Genomic DNA, 20,702 nt, shown 5'->3' on the forward strand with positions numbered 1-20,702 from the left:
AGCAGGATAGATGGGATGCGGCTGGGTAAACATTGGTAGCTTAAGACTAAACTGAATTAGATAATGATCTGACCAACAAACAGAGGTTGTTTTAAGCCATTTCAGGTCATTAAGATTAGAAAAAATTGGATCTAGCAGGTGTCCTGCTTTGTGCGTGGGTCAGGAATTCAATAATCTCACGTTAAGTGCTGTAAAATAATCCAGCAAGTTTATACATGTGGCATTAGAAGGATCATCTAGGTGCAAGTGTAAATCTCCTATCAGCGAGAAATTTTTTAAATCGAGATGGAAAGGCATGATGTGATTTGCTAAAGTCAGAGCCCACGTGGTAGCATTTCCAGGGGGCCTGTACATCAGCAAACCTGAAAAAGTAAAATTGGGATTTAGGGTGATTTTGAAAAAAGCAGATTCACATTCAGGGATATCAACTGGTACAAAACTGCAGGTGAGTTCTCTGCTAAAAATAATGGCGATCCTGCCACCAATTTTACCTACTCTGTCCTTCCTAACTATAGCATAGTCAGGGGGGAGAGCAGCAGCCACATCGGGGCCAGCGCTGTCGTGTAGCCAAGTTTCCATTAGGAAAAGTGCATAGGGTTTTTCCTCCAGTAATAGATTAAAAATGTCAAACTTATGTTGGGGTAAGGAGCAGCAGTTTATACTAAAAAACGAAAAATCTGAGACCTTAGGTTTGGATTTTTGTCTTGAAGTAGTACTACATAATGTCGAATCCGGATGGGGTATGAGGTTGGTAAGAGTAAAATTACAGTTAAGGCATGAGGTTTTACCTGCATGGTCAGGCCTAAGTGTAGAGCAGTTCCCCTGAAAGGCGGTGCGTAAAGCCCGCAATTGCTCTGAATTCATACCTGGGATTCGTGTAGCTGACTCGACATAGCTTTCTGCCCTGTGTCCCGTCCTGGCCCGGACGGGCACAGACGGGTTGGTCTTTGGCTTGTCTTCGGCGCGTATGCGGCGCTGAAGCTGCGCGTAACCGCTGCGCGTTATAGGGGACATTAGGCTTATGTAGAGGACGGGCTCGTATTCAGCTCCGCCTCTACAACAATTGTCAGTGCCAACACCGGGAGAAACCCGTAAGAAGGTCCCGCCCTTCACCCTCCACTCAAACAAGCCTAGCGCTTGCGGTGGACCGGGGTTTCAGGGGCGACAAGTGGCTTCAATAAGAGTAGCTCTAACTCAGTTTAGAAATAGACACAGTGCAATTTTTAAATCAATCACACGGCAGAAGTTATTATTTTCTAATGCGCGCTGCTACCTACATTCGTTGCAGTGCGTGAAAGTCCGAGGTACAGATTCAATTAAAAGAACGAGGTGCAATTTAAAATTGTTAAGTATTCAGTGACTAGTGATGTTTAAAAACAAATCAGCTTGCTTTCATTAACGCAGCAACATGCAGTCTTTCTGTGATGTCAGCTTCGGTAGGCTTCGGATGCACTTATGCCCTGGGTACCTATGGTATACTGTACAAGGACTTACAAGAGTGGCCCAATACCAATTGGTAGATGCCCCTAAAGTACATGTGTGTCAATGTAGAGAGAGAACAGCTAGGCTGTGCGTCTGATTTGCAGGCCCACAGCCAGGGAAATTCGTAAACCAGTGAAGCAAAAAGCAAAAATCTGGGGTGATCATAGGATTGCAGACCCTACTCTCCTACAGTGAGGGGCGCCCCTTCCCTGCCACGAAAGGGGTGAAAGGCAGAAGTTTGCTGGCGCTGGCTCGACAGGCCAAGCACTTGGCTGTAGCCCTGGAGTCCTTGAAACGCTCAAGCGCACTGTCTGCCTTGTCGCCACAGAGGCGACGGCCATCAAACGGCATGTCCATGAGGGAATTCTGGACATCAACCGGAAATATGGTGGACCTCAGCCAGGCGTGGCGGCTAACCGCCACCGTCGTGGAAATCGCCCTGCCCAGCTAGTCCGTGGTATCCAGCCCATATCGGATAGAGTACCGTGCTGCATCCCGCCCTTCCGCAAGGGCTTGAGCGAGTTTGACCCTGGCCTCCTCCGGGCAAGCTGGCAGCACGTCCGCGACCTTGTCCCACAGAGAGTGGGTATAACGCCCAAAAGGCAAGCGGTGTTGACCGACCGCAACCCTAAATTAAGTGAGGAGAACAGCTTCTTACCAAACTGCTCATACCTTTTGGATTGCCGATCAGGTGGAGCAGTCGGGAATGCGGTCTGGGAGTTAGAGGCCTGGATAACCAGGCTCTCGGGGTGGGGTGGGTGGACAGGAATCTAGGGTCGCCCAAGGCCAGGTGGTGGCGCCTTGCCACGTTCCGATCTACAGGCGGACATGTAGCGGGTCTGGACCAAGTGCCCAACAGAACGTCAGAAAGGGCCTCATTAAACGGCAGTAGAGGCTCCGAATAGCTTGCCTGCGGTTTAAGGACCTCGGTGAGGAGGTTAGTCCTCACGGCCGCAACGGTGAGCTCAAGACCCAAGGCCTTGGCTGCCCACGTCAGCACCATGCTGTAAGCAGCCCCCTCCTCTGTAGCCACGGTAGGAGGGGAGACAAAGCAAGTGTCGGACGAAGTGTCCAAACCACTGGCCTAGCCTAGATCCACTGGCCTCCCCTAGATCCACTGCCAGTCCTGATACGACTGGCACCCTCGTGCCAGAGGGTCCTCAGACCCCTCCCAATCCTCCTGGTCTCCCATCTCCTGATAGTCAGGTGCAAAGTATGGGACCGGATCATAGAAGAATTGCTCTTCTCTCTGCGCCTAATGCGGCGTCGAGCGACGCCGGTCCGACGGCGGATCCGGACCGAGGGAGGGACCGGGGACGTCGTCGTCCGGGGACAGCATTAGGGGCGACACCCTGAGGGTCGGCGCCGGCGGAGGGGTCATAAGGTCGACCAGCGGTGACCCGGATCCGATGGGGCCCTGCGGCGTCGGGACCGAAGTCGTCGACGGCGCCGGGGCCGAAGCCCCCGGCCCGCTTGGACTCCCAGCCGGGGCCGCGGGGCCTGATGGCGCCGCAGCAGGACCCAACGGAGGAGAGAGCGACCTCATGGCCATAAGGAAGGCATCGATCTCCTCCGGCGTCGCGGAGCCGCTTGGGCGGTGTCACCCGAACCTCTGGCTGCATCGCGAGAGCGCCGGGGGAGGAGTCGGAAGAGCGATGTTGTCTCTTTCACTTCTTGTGCCTCTTACCCGAGGACTTGGAGCCCGATGAATGGTGTCGACTCGCCGAGCTGTGATGACTGTGGCCCCGCGACCGGTCCTTCGACTTCCTCCTCGACCTGGACCGTGAACGGCGCAGGGCCGACTGCCGGAGCTTGAGGCGCTTACGGGACCGCCCCGCCTAGCCTTCGACGCAGTAGGGGCACAACTTGTCATCATGGTTGGCCCCAAGGCAATACAGGCACCGGCGATGGGGGTCGGTAACCGACATCAGTCGGTTGCAATCAGCACAGGGCTTGAACCCGGGCATCCCTACCGGCACCGATAGTCTTACGACTCGAAACAGGATCAAAAAGATCGAAAAAGTTAGTCAAAAAGTGACTAAGGGGTACTGCTTTTTCCAGATCTGCGCTTGCTGGCGCGGAAAAAAGAAGAACTGACGTCAGCGCACGAGGGCGGTGTCTAAGTACTCCGACGACGTCATCCCGGCGCCAACGACACCGACACCGGACGCGGAGCCGCAGTAGACCCTACCGACGCGCAGGGGTACTGCTACGCAAAACTATCCGGATCCAGTCTGACACCTGGGGATATTCTAAGGTAAGGAATCTAACACTAACCTGTTTCTTTCAGATAATCAGTTTTCAGGGTCAGGAAGCATAGTGGACAGCTGTGCATGGGTTCATCACAATAGGTGATTTGAAGGAGGACGTCTGATTTGGCAAATGTAAAAAGAACAAAAAGGCAGAAAAATAACCTTTAACTGTGCCAAGTGCAGCCCTTGCAGGGTCTGGGATAAAACAAATAAATAGACATCAGACAGTATGGCGTGTAACAGGTCGGTGTTGCAGGGCCACACCAGACAAAAAAAATATTATCCCTGTGCCCACTAAAACAGACTATTTAGAGGGATTACTGGCAACAGGAATGACATCCACAAAACTTGACAGAAGATCGAATACAGTCAAGTGATTCCACTCAATCTCTACATATAGAGGTGCAGATCATGCAGGTTAGGGTGCAGGACACTGCTGTGCTGCTGCAACAGGAGATCCTCCTGAAGAAGCAGCCAAATTAGAGGGCAGATGTTCATGCCTATAAGCTCTGAGTACCATACTTGCTCACCCTAGAGCTATAAGGATGAATTTAGATGCATCCGGTCCTTGTCTTCTTCAGAAACCAGGGCAGGAGAGGTAGCTGCAGAAAGGCGTACAGGATCACTCTATCCAGAATGCATCTCCAAAAGACAGCCCTCTCCAGTGTGCAAAATCTTTCACATTGTGTGTTCTTTGTGGTCGCAAAAAGATCTAGCCAGGGTTTGCCATGTTGCCAGAAAATGCTGAGTCTCACTTCTGGTTGTAACAGCCATTTGTGATCACCACGCATCGATGGAGGTCTCTGTCCATCACAGCGTTTGAAGATCCCTTCAGGTGGTTCATGAACTGGCATATGCCTTGATGCTCCAGAGATGAAGTGCCTCTTGGCACAAGACCCAGCAACCCAACCTGCCATGATTGTTACAGTACCACATGCTGGTGGTGTTGTCTGTGAGAACCTGCCTCCCTTCGATTGGCAGTAGGAAGGTGTTTAGTGCCAGATGAATGGACAACTCCAACAGATTGATGTGAAGACAGGTCTCTGCTGGAGACAAGAGTCATCGGACCTCCTTCCCATTCTTGCAGTGACGAAATCGTTCCCGTCAGTTTTGGGTGAGGCAAGGAAAGATGCCCGCTGCCAGTCAAACTGCATTGTTGTGGTGGAGAGAAAGCTCGAAACTCCACAGTATCCATGACAGCTCTAAGGAAAGGGATGCCCTGCAAAGGAGTCAGGAGTGGCTTCAGTTACATTGATAAGGAACCCCAAGGTTATCAGGAGGTTCACAGTCTCTGGAGGTGATATACAACGGACTGTGGTGAACCTGCCTTCAACAGCTAGTCGCTTGTCTTAGTCCTGGTTGAAGACCTAGTAGTTAAGTCATTCTCATTACTCCATTCATTTTAGTGGAAACTATGATGATACATGTATTTGGACCGTATATGCATGATTTCTAAACTGCATAAAAATGTAGCTTCAGACAATTGTCTCTCTTTGAGTGCGGAAACAGCCAACAGCCAATGTTTTCCTAATGCGTTGAATAGACACTTCAGTATATCACGTTTGCCACTTCTCACATGCACTGCGCCGATTTCTATACTTCAAGCACTATTACTGTATAATACATTCGAAAATTATTATTTTTTAAATCAGCTGCTCGTTCTGGGCTTTAATGTGTAGTGTTGTGTTATGTTAAGATTGATTATCTCACAAGAACTGAACACAGTGTGATTTTTCCAGACTTACTGTGCTGCAGCAATAGGACTACAGTGCCCTAGCTTTCCCTTCATTTCCTTTAAAAAGGGTTGTGAGAGGTTTTTTTCAAACATGGTTTATATGGGGACTTTTTAATTTTTAAATGTAATGTGATTTTCAAACAACAAAGGGGATTGGCCAATATAACATTTTAATAGGCTGCTAAATTGCTTTTTTTAGTTATAAAAAATGTACTTCTCAAATAAAAAGAAAGAAACCGATTTACTTTTGAAAGTGCTCCAGGATTCTGAATATGGCGGAACAATTCTATACTTAGGATTATCATTTGAGATGCTCCGAAGGAGAACCAAGCTTTTAACTCACAATGTCATAAGCTATATCTGGAGGTTTGACCATCACAATTTATCACCTGGAACAGGAATTTCAAGCAATGTATATAACTAATTGTGTACAATACTTACACAGGAGGTTGCTATACAAGTTCCCCAGTCACTGTATGTTTCAACAGTCATGTTGGCTAAAACCGTTCTAAGCAAGGGACATACAAACGTCCAAAGATTTTCCACCTGTCGATTAAGAATAAAAAAGGAAAGTAAATACTTAGAAATAAACATCTCCAAAAATTGTACCAAAAAAGCAACATTAACAACATAAATGTATAAAGGAAACACCTGCTCAGGATGCCGTTAAGAAAGGTATGTGCCTGACTGCAATACAGCCTCTAATGACGCAATTTTGCCTAAAAACAACTTTGAGAAAATGGATAAAGCAAATGCTGTTAGTTTTCTTTCAAAGGCAGCTGCCTGTCAACACATTGGCTAAGATATCAAACCTTGGCAGTGTCAATATGAAGGAGTTATCAAACAGACACTTTCTTCCAATTCTTTCAGTGTCAACTTCAAAAGCTACTGCTTTCGAAGTGTACGTAAAAAGTTGGTAAACAGATTATAATGAGCATTCAATGAAGACATGGAAAAAGTAGGAATGATGCATGATGATGATGAGCCTTACCAATAGCGTGGTCTACTGAATCTAAAGTTGAAGGGAGCTAAATATGACAACCAACGCTAACAATAAAACAAATGGTGACCGGTCTATATGGTCTCATATCTATATATGGTATCTTATATATCATATAGTGTATATAGGTGGTTCATCATGCACAAAAAAGCTTTTCATGAACATTGTTGCTTTTTAAATTAGGCTCTTTAAGAATCATTCCTACCCGCAATTGAATTAGCGGTCTTCAAATTGTAACAATACTGTTGCTGATTGCTCTAGAATAAGACTTCAAGAGTACGAGCTAAATCTGTTAAATAACCTGCTTTAAAGATTTGTGTGTTTTTAATCTGTAGGTCGTGAATCTACATGTGAACAGCTTGATTTAGCCTTTTCAGTTTGCTAGTGAAGACCTTTAATTTTATAGCAGACAAATGTGTATTAGTCATCTATAAAGGCAATATTTTCTCAACATACTTTCTCATGCAAATCATTTAAGATTCGACGCCCTGGTGCCAGATTACATCTCGGGTGCACATTCAACATCACGGGGTGGAACTGGGAGGACACTCAATTGCAAAATAAAATGTGCTCTCTCCAGCAATGATGTGTCTTTGGGAGTTCATATCTGCTCCTGAAGAGACTGCAGCAGGGAATCAAAGCGTTGCTGTTCGAGAACTGAAAGCAGCGTGCGTGCACAGACAGCTTTTGGTCCAATACTGGTGCAGCAAGAACAAAATCTGCTCCCGTTATGAACTGAGCATTAACCGAAGTTTAAATATTAAAAAGCGGCTTCTCACTGTGTCTGCCAAAGACCTCCACTGTCAGGATCTTTATTACAATGGTGCTGTGCACACCTGAACACCATGAACCTGATTGTCAACTGCATCCTTCATGTGCTGTGGCTTCAATTGTCACACTTGCTCCATCTGGAAAGGCAACAGTTTTTTTTTTATAAGGAAGAGCTCAAACACTACAATGCCCCTCATTCTGGGGACAAATGTTGCCTTGCTGTCTGTAAAGGGAAGCCCTGTTTGTTCCCAATTGCCTTTTATTTTAACTTCCAGACAGATTCTGCTTTGATGCTCCAACATTTTCCACATTTTCACACGTCTTCATCTACAGAGCGAGTTTTAAGCGAAGAGACCGTGCAAAGCTTTGTTTCAAGTGCTTTAGGAGAGTGGTACGTTTACCTTTTCATTTGTTATAGTGGGTAATGTACTTTCAACTGCAAGGCTGGCCACACCCTATAATGAAATAATATTGTGCATTTTAAAGTTACACCTTTTTGGGATATCATCAGTATTTGGAACCAAGTAACACTTGACAGACACTGGTGTTAGAGACAATATTACACTACGTGAAGTTAAAACTTTATTTGAGTTATCCTAGAGGATTGGAACCAGAACAACGTTGGTCAGCAAGTGGTGTTTATGCTATCTTCAGTAGTTAGCCCAGGCTAACGAATAACTGTATAACCAGCTTTGCACCAGTGAAGGAACTGGCTCATTCTGAGCTTTGGTTGCGGCTTTATGACGAAATCCTGTCTGATTAAACTTTATAGATATAAATACAGAGTCTTGCTATAAAGTGCTTTCAGGTGCAACAAACATTTGTTTATAGTATTGAAAGTGTTTTTTAACTGCACATATGAATATTGATGTGCCTACCCTGTTTTTCCTTTACAGGATCTCAGCTCAGAACTCTTTCTAGCCCACCTCTTTTCCCTCAATCTTACTTCAAGAAAAACAACACATTACATCTGATTTATAGGCCTAGAAATCTCAGGATCCGAGGTAGGAGAATTTACTTACCCTTATGACAAATGTTTGAATTTTATCTGCCAAGTCAGGGTCTAATCGTGTGTCAACATTTGCCAGTTCTACTCCCCGGAGTTCTGTTCCTAACCCCCTCCCCCCTAATCTTGCCATGGTTTGACACTGTTTTTGTTTGCAGCTACTGAAACAAGTTACTGGCGGGGTTGTCTACCATTCTGCTCCTCCATAAGTATCCCAGTTTACCCACAGTGGATAGATTAAACATGAAATTTAAACTCCATTTTACCCTCATAAATTGGTACAGAAAGTGTAAAAATCTACTGTCTCAGGGAAAGTTAATCTCCTTTAAATGGGACCATAGCAATGGCGCCCATCAAAGTTGCATACGTTGAAAGGGACAGAGCCATTCATTTTTAATATTGTTGCTGTACGTTGGATATGACGTTGGATATGCTCCCTTTCTGTGCAAGGCTGATGCACTTGTAATGGAAACAGGGTGCACTTCTCATAAAAGTTGCCATACTTTGAAAGAAACTAACCTAACATTTCTAACCGAAGCTACTAGTAGTTTAAATGTGTGAGAAGTTGGCCTGATATATAGTGCTCACTATGTATCATACCAAACGACCCTTATTGATGATTGGTTGTAAATCAACCTTATAGACCAGCTATCCTAGTAGCATGGACAAGAGCAGTCTTTAGGCTAAACTCTAGAGGGCGTGTTAAGCCAGCTGTTATACCATCACATATACCCCTTGAAACACCAAGTGAAAGGACACAACACAAGTTGTTATGAAAATAAAAAAATATTTATTTATAACAAGTCTACCCTGATCTCTTTATGAGTCAGGGAGCTAAGCACACAACAAAACTCTTAAGAAAATACTTTAAGTTGCACAATTTACACAAATGCCCGAGGGGCACGAAAAACCATATACACTAAAAGTGGAATGCGAAATACTAGCAGGTAAGTAACAAGATACAGAGGCTTCAGGATCGCTAGGACTACCCTACTGAACCCTAAGGTTAGGAGCAGGAGGCCTAGGGAGATCGGGTGCAGAGTGTGCACTCTCACGCGGGATGCGGGACAAAGTCTATGGATGCTAGTATTTGTAAAGTTACTGTTATCGGACGAATCCGAGTAGATAGACTGAAAACGAAAAAGGATCTGGACACTTAGATAGTGAACCTACGTTGGAGCACCGAAATGCTCAGGTTACCTAGCCTAGGGGCTGCGGCTGCATAGGGTTCAAAAGACGTCGGGAATCCTCGTTCTAGTCTATGGAGCCTGAAAGAAGAAGTTGCTGGCAGGCGACCAGTGAAGATGTTCGGAGTGATCCAAGCCTGGATCGATGATGGAGACGACCTGAAAGCAGAGGGGACTCAGTTCTTAATCACTAGCCAGTGATTAGGTGGGCACCAGGATGGCACCGGATGAAGTCACCTCAACCAGGTGAGTGGGCGACGCTGGACTCTGCAGTCACACGGGCTAGGAGGCGTTGTCGGCGACCAGGCTGGAGGTGCGAGCTGTCCCACGAAGGTATCTGCTGTTGGCGATGCTGGACCCAGGATTGGGGCAACAAACCGTGGCAAAGTCAAGCCCACGCAGTGGAGTCAAGATCGCGTCTGGAGTGGACCAGGGGGGTCCGGGGTGCTCCTCTTTTGGAGGGGAGCAAGGGCCAGTCTGGAGCAACCAGACCAGCGATGCAATCATCGTGGTACGTCGTCAGGAGGGCCACTAGCCAGCAGGCAAGTGACCGGACAACGCGGTGAGCAGCAAAGAGCAGAAGGGCCCCACGCAGATCTCGTGGATGCTGGGGGGCTGGACTTCGGTGCTGGAGCTGCTCAGGGTTAGGGCTTCTCAAACCCCAAAGCACTCACTCGAGGATCCCTCGGCGGTCGTGCTGGTTAAGCGGCGTGCAGTTTTGAAGATGGCCGGTCCCTTCAGGTCTCGTCACACCCACGAATCTCAGCTGGGCTGATGATGTAGGTAGAGGTCAGTGATGCCAGGGAATCCGGGTCTCGTCGAGCTGGGCAGTCTTGATCCGGAGGATGGACTTACAGCAAACCGCGATGCTTAGACTCCTTAGCCACAAGGGAGATTCTTCAGAAAAAGTCAAGAGTCCTTTCGTGGAAAGTAGTCAAGATTCCGAATTATCTAATTTGGGAAGGGGGCCCGCTCCTACCTTTATTCTAAAGAAAGGGGCTGGCACGCGACTAAGTCCTGCCCATGGGTGGGACCAGGAAGGGAGTGGTTACACCCCTCTCCCTTGTCCAGACTTTCCCCAGCTCAGGGGCTGGTGTGCCCCTGGAACTGGTTTAAGCCGGCATATGCACAGTGAGCACTGGGGTGCCACTTGCAGTCACCTTCCTCTCAGCCCTACCTACCTGGGATACACAAAACCCTGTCTGGGATGGTGCTAGCACTGCCCCTGACAGGAAACCCTTTGTCCAAGCTCTCCTCGCTGGAAGGACTCCCAGCAGCAGGAGGTCAGACTTGTGTCTGTGGTGGCAGCATCCATTTTATGATGCTGAGGCTCGAGTTAGCTTTAACCGGGGTTCACAGTTACATACATGTCGTGTCCCTCTAGAAGGGTGGAATGCTAACCCTGTCGCCAGAATTGGCGAGGGGTTAGTATTCCAATTCGTATGACACCTTACTCGACATGTTTTGATAAAGCGATACCAAAGTTGGCAAATAACCGCGAGGATTATAATGCACTTAAGAGTATATGGTATGCGTTATCATGGAACAGCTATTAGGACTTGGTTCCGCAAGCTGCAAACGGGCTCAGCTCATGCCAAAGCACCATCTCACATAATTCCAAGCACTCTGCCTTCAGGATTGGTAAGGCCTGCCATAGGAGTGACTGATAGGAATATATGTGTCCATTTTAGGGTTCGATATAGGAATACTATATCTAAAGAAAGGGGTGATTACACCACCTTGCCCCAGCTGTCGTGCAGCCAGTTGTGTCAGATTTGGATGGCCAGCCAGGGGTGGCATAATACATGCTGCAGCCACTGGTAGGCCCTGGGTACACCTATGCCCTGGATACCTAAGGTATGCTGTACAGGGACTGATAAGGTGACTCAGTATCCAATTAGATATGTACCTTAGGTACATGGAATCCATTTTACAGAGAGAGCAGTAGGCCTGGGGCCCTGAATAGCAGGGTCCCAGGTCAACTAAGTCGAAAAACCAGCAAAACACCAGGCAAAAAGTTGGGGGTACCATAGTCAGATATCCACCTTCCTACAAAATGGGGCATAAGTTGCACTGCTTAGGAGACCAGCCATATTTTTTTGGAACAATAATGGTGTCACTAATCAAGGATGCGATCTATTTAATCGAACAGTACATGCACTGTCCAGCAATGCTGCTGTGTTCAGTAGTAAAGTTACAGATCTTCCCAGAAGGAATCTCATGTCTTAGAAAGTTTCAGAATGTATAAGCAAGACTGCTACTTTACTTTTAGTGTGGCATAGCAAACACCTCTCAGGTGCAGTGATTTAACCTGAAGTTACTTACCTTTGGTAACGCTTTTTCTGGTGGATACATTATCTGCCTGTGGATTCTTCACCTTCTGAATATCCCCTGCGCCAGCATTCCGCAGAATTTTTTCCTAGCTCTCCATGCCGACGAGGACGTCACAATGCTACGGCTCCGCTCGTGACTCGGCATGACGTCACCGGAGCCATAAGAGAGCCTCGTCGGTGTGATGACGTCAGTTCCACCCATTTTCTCAGTGCCTCTGAGGCGAACGGGTGGACCGACAACAGATTCATAGTATACACAGTACACAATATTCAAACAAATACACAGTGTAAAATCAAAAGGAAAGCCATAAAAGCATTTCCTATAAATCACAAAAAAGCAAATTGAAGAAACCATTGCAAAACAAATATGTTAAACAATGCCACCTTTAAAGTATACAAGGGTGGACATCGGGGAGGAGGGTGGGTCAGTGAGGAATCCACAGGCAGATACTGTATCCACCAGAATAAGCGTTACCGAAGGTAAGTAACTGGTCTTCTAATGGATACATCTGCCTGTGAATTCCTCACCTTATGAATAGACTCCCACAGCAGTCCCACTCCCGGAGGAGGGTGTCCACCCTTCTATACCAAAAGGTCCTGCAGGACAGAGCGCGCAATGAGGCCCTCCCTCCTCATTTCGGAGTCCAAGCAATAATGCTTAGCGAAAGTGTGGAGGGAGGCCCATGTCCACTACAGGTACACCTCTGGCCAAAGCAGAAGTTGATGATTAATTTGGCTCTGGTAGAATGAGCTCTAATACCTTCAGGAGGCTCCTTACCAGCGAAGAAGTAGCAGATCGTGATACACAAGATGATCCATCTGAATAGAGTGCGCTTGTGCACAGCCTTGCCCTTCATGCGTCCAACGTAGCCCACAAAGAGCTGCTCGTCCAATCGCAAGTCCTTAGTCCTGTCCAATTAAAAGCTCACCGCTGTTTTAGGATCCAGGAAGTGAAGTCTCTCCTCCTCCTTGGAAGGGTGAGAGGTAGGATAGAACACGGGAAGAGTAATGGACCGCCTTAGATGGAAGGGAGTAACCACCTTAGGAAGAAAAGCAGCTCTGGTCGTGAGGACAATCCTTTCAGCATGTATGGTCAAACACAGGTTTTTTGAACTAAGAGCCTGAAGCTCACTCACCCTCCTTGCTGAGGTAATAGCCACAAGAAAGACCGTTTTAAAAAACAGAAGCCTCAAAGGGCAACTATGTAAGGGTTCAAACAGGGAACCCATCAAGAGAGTTAAAACAAGATTAAAATCCCATTGAGGCATAACAAAAGGAGTAGGCGGAAACCTATTGGTAAGGCCCTTAATAAACCTCAAAACAATGGGAGTTTTAAATAAAGACGGCTGATCTGGCAAACAAAGAGACGCCGATAAAGCCGACAAATAGTCCTTAACAGTGGCCACAGCACAACCCTGCTGAGCCAAGAAAAGTGAAAACTGAAGAACATCTGACAAGTGGGCCTTTAAAGGATCAATAGATCTCTCTCCACACCATTTAACAAGCTTAGACCACCTATAGGAGTAAATAGACGTGTGAAGTGTCGCCTGCATGATAAAATAACATCCACCACATCCGGCGGGAGAGAGAAGAAACTCAGGTTGCCCCGTTCAATCCCCAGGCATGAAGGTGCAGGCTCTGGAGGTGGGGGTGAAGAACCTGCCCCTGCCACTGCGAAAGGAGGTCTGCCCTTAGAGGGAGAAGGAGCGGCGAGTGTGATGAGAGGTGAAGTAGAGATGTGTACCACATCCTTCTTGGCCAATCCGGGGCGATTAATATGACTTGGGCCCGGTCTTGGCGAATCTTACTCAGAACCAGAGGAATCAAGGGTATGGAGGAAACGCGTAAAGGAGCTGCGAGCTCCAAACCAATTGAAATGCGTCCCCCAGCGCTCCCTGCGTCTGATACTGTAGACTGCAGAACAACGGACAGTACGCGTTCTCGTGAGTGGCAAACTGGTCCAACCGAGGAGGCCCCCACATCTGAAAGATGTGATGGACCACCTCCGGATGAAGCTTCCACTTGTTATCAGCCGAGTAATGCTGTCTGAGACTGTCCACACGAACATTCAGCACACCGGCTAGATGATTTGCAAACACACAAATCTGATGGTCCTGAATCCAGGACCAGAGCCGCAGAGCCTCTCCAAAGAGACGATACGACCCTATACCTCCCTGTTTGTTGATGTACCACGTTGCAGTAGTATTATCCGTCAGGAAATGAACCAACTGACTGCAAAAGGAAGGAAAGAAAGCCTTTAGTGCCAAATGTATCGCCCGCAATTCCAGAAGGTTGATATGAAGCAATCTTTCCTCTGGAGACCAAAGACCTTTGACCTCAAGATCCCCCAGATGAGCACCCCAACCTAGAGTGGAGGCATCCGTGATCACTGTGGCCACCGGTGGAGGAGGCTGAAGGGCTTGCCTTGAGACATGTTGCCCTGCACACTCCACCAAGTCAGATCCGCTGCAGCGTCCCTGGAGATTTTGACTATCTCCCCGAGACCTCAGTTGTGTTGAAACGACTGCCTGCGGACGCACAACTGGAAGGCCCTCATGTGCCAGCGTGCATGACTGACCATCAGCATGCAGGATGCGAACAGACCGAGCAGGCGAAGGACCTTCAGGACTGGAACAACCGCCCCATTGTGAAACAAAGGAATCATCTCCTGAATGTCGAGAATTCTTTGAGGAGGTGGAAAAGCTCGACACACAGTAGTATCCAGTACCGCCCCTAAGAACAGGTTGCGCTGAGAGGGCACCAGGTGAGATTTGGGCACATTTATTGAAACACCCAAGTTGAACAACAGCTGAGTTGTTACTCGCAGATGATGAAGCACCATCAGCCTGTCGTCCAGATAAGGGAAAAATGTAATCTCCGACCTTCTGAGATGAGCTGCCATCACCTTTGTGAAGACTAGAGGTACAGTAGTAAGACCAAACGGTAGGACTGCAAACTGGTAGTGCTGTCACCCTACCGTAAAGCGGATATACTTCCTGTGCAACTTCAGGATGAGGATGTGAAAGTACGCATCCTGTAAATCGATCGACATCATCCAGTCCTATTGCTGCAGTGCCAAAAGAATCTGAGCAAGGGTTAGCATCTCGACTTTCTCCTACTTCAGGTAAAAATTCAAGACCCTGATGTCCAGAATCGGACGTAACCTGCCATCTTTCTTGGGGATCAGAAAATACCGGGAGTTGCACCCCTGACCCCTTTTCTGCTCCGGAAACCACCTCCATCGCACCTTTTTGTAATAAGGCAAGAACCTCCTTTTGTAGAAGTAAATGGTCTTCTGAACAAATACCTTGACAAGGTGGGAGAGGTGAAGGAAATTCCTGAAAGGGAAGGGCGTACCCATTCCCTTCAAGGTTTAAAACCCAGAGGTCTGATGTAACCGATTTCCACCCTGTAGAAGTTGAGACAACCGACCCCCCTACAGGACCCACATGATCCAGGATGGGGAATCTAGGGCTGCTTTCCTGCGTTACCAGGGGGAGCAGAAGAGGAGGAGGAGAGAATGCGGGCAGACCCACGTTGGCGACCTCTGGCTCTTCCTCTATAGGACTTATAGAGTTGATTTTGCTGCTGCTGCTGAGGTTGTCACAAGCTGCGAAAGGAAGACTTTCCAAAACCACCAAACTTTTTATAACCAAACTCCCTTGACTGGGTTTGAAATCCTAAGGACTTCACAGTTGCTTTGCTATCTTTAAACCTTTGAAGTGCAGAATCAGCCTTCTCCCCGAAAAGGCAAATCAAGAAGGGTAGCCTGAATATCCAGAGAAAATTCAGAGGATCTAAGCCAAGCCTGTCTCCTGGTAACAATGGAAGAACTCATTACTCTGGCATCCGAATCAGCAGTATCCAGGCCAGATTGAATAACCTGTCGAGCAGCCGCCTGAGCAACCGACAGAACCTCCATAAAATTTCCCCGCTCTTCAGCAGGCAACTTGGGCGCAAATTTCTCCACCGAACCCATCAAAGCATGTATATAACTGCCCAACAAACAGGTATAATGGGATGATTTTAGTGCCATGCTAGATGATGAAAAGACCTTTTTAGCCGATTGCTCCAACTTCTTAGAGTCCCTGTTGGCAGGAGCCTGGGGAAATGCACCTGAAGATTGTTTAGAACAGGATGTCTGCACCACCAAACTTTCTGGAGACGGATGGGAAGAAAGAAAAGGAGGGTCTACTCGAGCAGTTCTATATCTTCTTGCTACAGATTTGGATACAGCAGGAGAAGAGAGTGGTTTACGCTGCACTTCCATGATAGGCTCAGTTAAAGCCTCATTAAAGGGCAACAAGGGCTAAACTATTGATGAAGGCGAATGTAAAACTTCAGTAAGCAAACTCGGCTTATATTGAGTAGTAGATAATTGTAAGTCCAAAAGCTCCGCAGCTTTTCTGATGACATTATGATAAGGAGCTACCTCTTGAGGTGGAGAAGCCCTTGACTAAGAAAGTTCCCACTCTGGGGAGGTGTCCAGCCCACTTGCCTCCTGAATTCCTTCAAATTCATCCACAGATTCCTCTAACTCACCCTCTTCTCTTTGATACTGCTCTTCCTCCGGCAGCCTCTGTGCCTCTCTCCTTGAATTAAACCTTGGTTGCAGCGTTGGCGGCGCCGCACGAGGCGCCGAGATCTCCGGAGCCGGCGTCGAAGGAGGATCCGAAGGTGAAATCTGCGCCATACAAGGCCGAGAGGAAGGCCCACCAGAGTGCGCCTGGGACTCCATATATGGCATCGAAAGCCTCGGAGCCGGAAACTGCTATGACTGTGCCGTTGGCATGAAAGGCACGAAGGGTGCCTAAGTATAGTGCTGAGGCACGCCCAAATTGAAGGCCAGCCGACCCACAGGACCCGAAGGTGCTCCGGAGGGGAATTCTGCCTTAGCAAATACTTCATTCATTGCATTTAAAAAATGCGTTGGATCCAAACCTGGAGTTGGAAACTGTGGATATGGAGTCGAGCCATCAAGGAGCCTCCGGCATCAGAAGAGCCAGATCCACTGCCGGAGCCACAGGTTCAACCTCGTGTACAGGAGAAAGATCATCCTGAACTGGCAAGCTCTCTGAATCCGGCAAGACCCTCAGCGCCGGAGACTGCACCAGAGTGCCTTTTGGAGAAGGCAATCTCGCAGGAGACATACGAGGAGAAGGCAAAGGAGACACCAAGTCTTTCTGATGACGTCGAGGAGCCGGCGAAGGTGACCTCGAAGCTTTACCCTTCGACGAACTCTGCCGAGAACCATGTCTCCTCTTCTTCTTTTGTTTCTTCGACTTTGGCGCATGTGAAGTCGACGACTTCGACATTTTACGCCCTCCTCCTTCCTTCTTTGCATTAAAAAGCTTGGCCGTTCTTTTAGAGCCTTTGGGTTCATCTTTTGACAACTGGAATAGTCTTCCACATCGTGATCTGAAAACAAACCATAGACAATCTTCATGAGGGTCAGTGATGGACACTCCCTACAGGGCTTAAACCTGGACTTTATCGACGAAGCCATCGCCACAGCAACAGTTAAAGATGAAGGTTAACAAATTAACACAAAACAATATGGAGAGTCCTAGAAAACCGTTACGCGTCAACGGCGCGGAAAAAAGGAAACTGACGACATCACGCCTACTAGGCTCTCTTATGGCTCCGGTGACGGCATGCCGAGTCGCGAGAGGAGCCGTAGCATTGTGACGTCCACGTTGGCGTGGAGAGCTAGGAAAAAATTTTGCGGAATGCTGGTGCAGGGGATATTCATAAGGTGAGAAATCCACAGGCAGATGTACCCATCAGAAGGGGTCAGTGCTCTCCCTTTTCAAAAAGTTTGCAAAACTTATAAAAATACATTATCAGCCCTTCTTGGTGTGGTTGCTATGCTTTTAAACTGACTCTGTCTGAACATCTCAGCACAGTCAACATATTCTCAAAGGCACAGCAGAAGAATTTCAATGCAGGACTTCTACTCTTAATCTAGTGCTATCAGTAATTCGGAGGAAAGTCACTATACTTTTCAATAGTGCAATACTGATAGCCAGCCATTTTAAGTAGGCTTGGACTCATCTTGGATGCTCCTGACCAGGGTTTATGAATAATGACACAGAAGCAGCACAAGACTGTCTCAAAAAAACAGGAAAGGGTGTAGCAGAGACATTGGCAGTTCAAGCTGATCTGACACACAGCCGTACAAATGCACAAACACACACCGATACCGTAGAGGAAGCTGCAACTCTTTCTTCATGCCTGGAACCATGATAGGTCTGATTAGTTCAGGCTGTCCTGTTCAATTCTCTTTACTTGTCTTGCACTTCCAATTTCAGGTATACCTTCTTTATAGCAGAACAGGAGATGCCAGAATGTTAAAAAAAACAAAGTGATGATCAGATGCTGACCAGCCTGATACAATGCCAATGCGAATGGCCACACACTAGCGCGGCTCCAGAGCCCACACCCATGACCCGACATTAATCCGGTCATCTATTTGTAGCAAAAACCCATCTATGGGTAGACACTGTAGGAAGGTGGATATCTAACTATGGTTGCCCCCAACTTTTTTCCTGGTGTTTAGCTGGTTTTTCGACTTAGTTGACCTGGGGCCCTGCTATTCAGGACCCCAGGCCCACTGCTCTCTCTGTAAAATGGATTCCATGTACTCTAGGTACATATCTAATTGGATACTGAGTCACCTTATCAGCCCCTGTACAGTGTACCTTAGGTACCCAGGGCATAGGTGCACCCAGTGCCTACCAGGGGCTGCAGCATGTATTATGCCACCCCTGGCTGGCCCTCCAAATCTGACACAACTGGCTGATCAATCAGCTGGGGCAAGGTGGTGTAATCACCCTTTGCTTTAGATATAGTATACCTATATCTAACCCTAAAATGGACACATATACTCCTATAAGTCACTCCTATGGCAGGCCTTAACAATCCTGGAGGCAGAGTGCTTGGAATTATGTGAGATAGTGCTCTGGCATGAGCTGAGCCTGTCTGCAGCTTTCGGAACCAAGTCCTATAGCTGTTTCCATGATAACGCTATACCATATACTCTTAAGTGCATTTTAATCCTTGCGGTTATTGCTAACTTTGGCATAGCATTATCAAAACATGTCGAGTAAGGTGTCATACGAATTGGAATACTACCCCCTCGCCAATTCTGGCGACGGGGGTAGCATTCCACCCTTCTAGAGGGACACGACATGTACCTAACTGTGAACACCGGTTAAAGTTAACCCGAGCCTCAGCATCACAAAATGGATGCTGCCACCACAGACATAAATCTGACCTCCTGCTGCTGGAAGTCCTTCCAGCGAGGGAGGCTTGGACAAAGTGTTTCTTGCCTTGGGAGGTGCTAGCACCACCCCAGACAGGATTTTGTGTATTGGGTAGGACATGGCTGAAAGGAATGAGACATGCCTGGGGTACACAAGGTATCCCTATGCATACACCGGTCTAAACCAGTTCCTGGGGCTCTCCAGCCCCAGCTCTGGCGCAAGACTGGACAAGGGATAGGGGTTGTAACCACACCCCTTCCTGGTCACATCCATTGGAGGGACCTAGTCGTAGTACAGCCCCCTTTAGCAGGATAAAAGTAGGAGCTGGTCCCATTCCGAGTTAGATTAATCCTGAACTGAAACTTTACAAGAAGAGACTCTGGACTTCGACTTTCTGCCAAGAAGACTGAAGAAATCTCCCTTGTGGGCAAGGAGTGTCCACCCTGCACAAGCAGGCACCATCAAGCGTCCAGCGGCTTCACTTTGTCGTCTTCCCTTGAGGATCCAGACTTCAGAGGCCGACGAGACCCGGATTCCCAGACCTCTCCAACCTCAACTCACCTCTGCAGCACAGCTGAGATCCGTGGGTGCGACGAGACACGTGGGACCGGCCATCTTGGAGAAACTGCACTTCGCTTCCAGCACGACTTCTGAGGTAACCTCGACGAAAGCTTTGGGGATTGAGAAGCCCCAGCCCAGAGCAGGTTCTGCACTGAAGACCATCCCTCCAGCATCCACGAGATCTGCGTGGGGCCCTTCTGACTGTTTGCTGCTCGACGCGTTGTCTGGTCACTTGCCGGCTGGCTAGTGACCTCCTAGACGATGATCCACGACATCAACACTGCTGGTCTGGTTGCTCCAGACTGGCCCTTGCTTCCCTGCAAAGGAGAAGTACCCCGGACCCTCCTGGTCCACTCCAGACGCCGTTTCCACTCACCGCGTGGGTTGCCTTTGCCAAGGCCTGTTGACTCCAAATCCGGATCCAACACCGCCGACAGCGAGAGCCTGCGTGGGACAGCTCGTGCCTCCATCCTCGTCGAAGACACCACCTGGTCCACGTGGCTGCAGAGACAAGCGGCCACTCTTCACCTGATCGCGACAACGACATCTGGTTCCACTCCTGGTTCCACTCCAGTCACTGGCTAGTGACTTTGAACATCGTTCCCTCTGCTTTCAGGTTCTCCTCTTCACTGATCCACCCTTGGATCACACCGGACATCTTCCTCCTGGTCGCCTGCAGCATCTTTTCTTCCAGGCTCCACAGACTTCAACGCCGGAACTCGACACGACTTCGCACCTATGCACCCGCAGCCTGTGGGTGAGGTAACAAGAGCATTTCGGTGCTCAAGGGTAGATTGACTCTCCTAGTGTCCAGTTCCACAGTCGTTTTAGTCCTAACTAGTCAGGATTGTCCGTACTCACCTTTTACTTGAACTGTACTGTCCATAGACGTTGTTACGCATCTCGCGTGTAAGTTCACACTCTGCACACGCGTTCCGTGGGCCTCCTATTACTTACCTAAAGTCAGGAAAGTGTAGTCCCAGCGATCCTACAGCCTCTGGACAGCTCCATTCCTTCTATCGACTTTCACATTCCACTTACTTAGTATATGGTTTGTTGTGCCCCTAGGGCAACATTGTAATTGTGCAACTTAAACGTATTTTTCCTAAG

The 20,702-nt window shown here is 48.0% G+C and overlaps 1 protein-coding gene across 2 annotated transcripts in view; it reads right to left on the reverse strand.

Annotated features, from left to right (window-relative positions):
- PSME4 (proteasome activator subunit 4) overlaps positions 1 to 20,702 on the reverse strand; it is a 2,155,241-nt gene that overhangs the window by 740,834 nt on the left and 1,393,705 nt on the right. For both annotated transcript variants that reach the window (XM_086927646.1, XM_086927645.1), the window contains one exon: positions 5,911 to 6,015. In XM_086927646.1, coding sequence (XP_086783772.1) covers positions 5,911 to 6,015 — 105 coding nt within the window. The remainder of the gene's footprint in view (positions 1 to 5,910; positions 6,016 to 20,702) is intronic.

Source organism: Lissotriton vulgaris, chromosome 6 (genome assembly GCF_964263255.1).
Source record: "Lissotriton vulgaris chromosome 6, aLisVul1.2, whole genome shotgun sequence".
Lineage (NCBI taxonomy): Eukaryota > Metazoa > Chordata > Amphibia > Caudata > Salamandridae > Lissotriton > Lissotriton vulgaris.